The 355-nt window shown below is 69.0% G+C and overlaps 1 protein-coding gene across 1 annotated transcript in view; it reads left to right on the forward strand.

The window, feature by feature from the left end:
• The window catches only part of LOC103922984 (cadherin-1-like), a gene marked incomplete at its 5' end in the record, with an annotated part of 2,775 nt that extends 2,518 nt beyond the window's left edge, over positions 1-257 (forward strand). Inside the window, one exon of the mRNA XM_009331217.1 lies at positions 18-257. Coding sequence (XP_009329492.1) covers positions 18-257 — 240 coding nt within the window. The remainder of the gene's footprint in view (positions 1-17) is intronic.
• Between the last annotated feature and the right edge of the window lie 98 nt (positions 258-355).

The raw sequence follows: 355 nt of genomic DNA on the forward strand, positions 1-355 counted from the left end.
TGCTCCTCTTCCTCCAGGACGTGAACGACAACGGGCCCATGCCGGAGCCCCGGATCTTTGACATCTGCAACCGGCAGCCCGAGGAGCAGGTGCTGACCATCGTCGACAAGGACCTGCCCCCCAACACCTACCCCTTCCAGGCAGCGCTGGAGCACGGCTCCGGCACCAACTGGACCGTAAGGGTGACCGGACAAGGTAGGTGCCGCATGGTCTGGCCCAGCCACCCACCTTTGGTGTGGGGCGGTGGGGGACGCTGAGCGAGGGCCAGATCCCAGGCCCCCTCGGCTCTCTGTGCTCCCCCGAGTGCCGCCGCCGCCCCCCCCGCAATGGGCCCCGGGCTGGGGAACTGGCACGT

Source organism: Pygoscelis adeliae, unplaced genomic scaffold (genome assembly GCF_000699105.1).
Source record: "Pygoscelis adeliae isolate BGI_AS28 unplaced genomic scaffold, ASM69910v1 Scaffold1359, whole genome shotgun sequence".
Lineage (NCBI taxonomy): Eukaryota > Metazoa > Chordata > Aves > Sphenisciformes > Spheniscidae > Pygoscelis > Pygoscelis adeliae.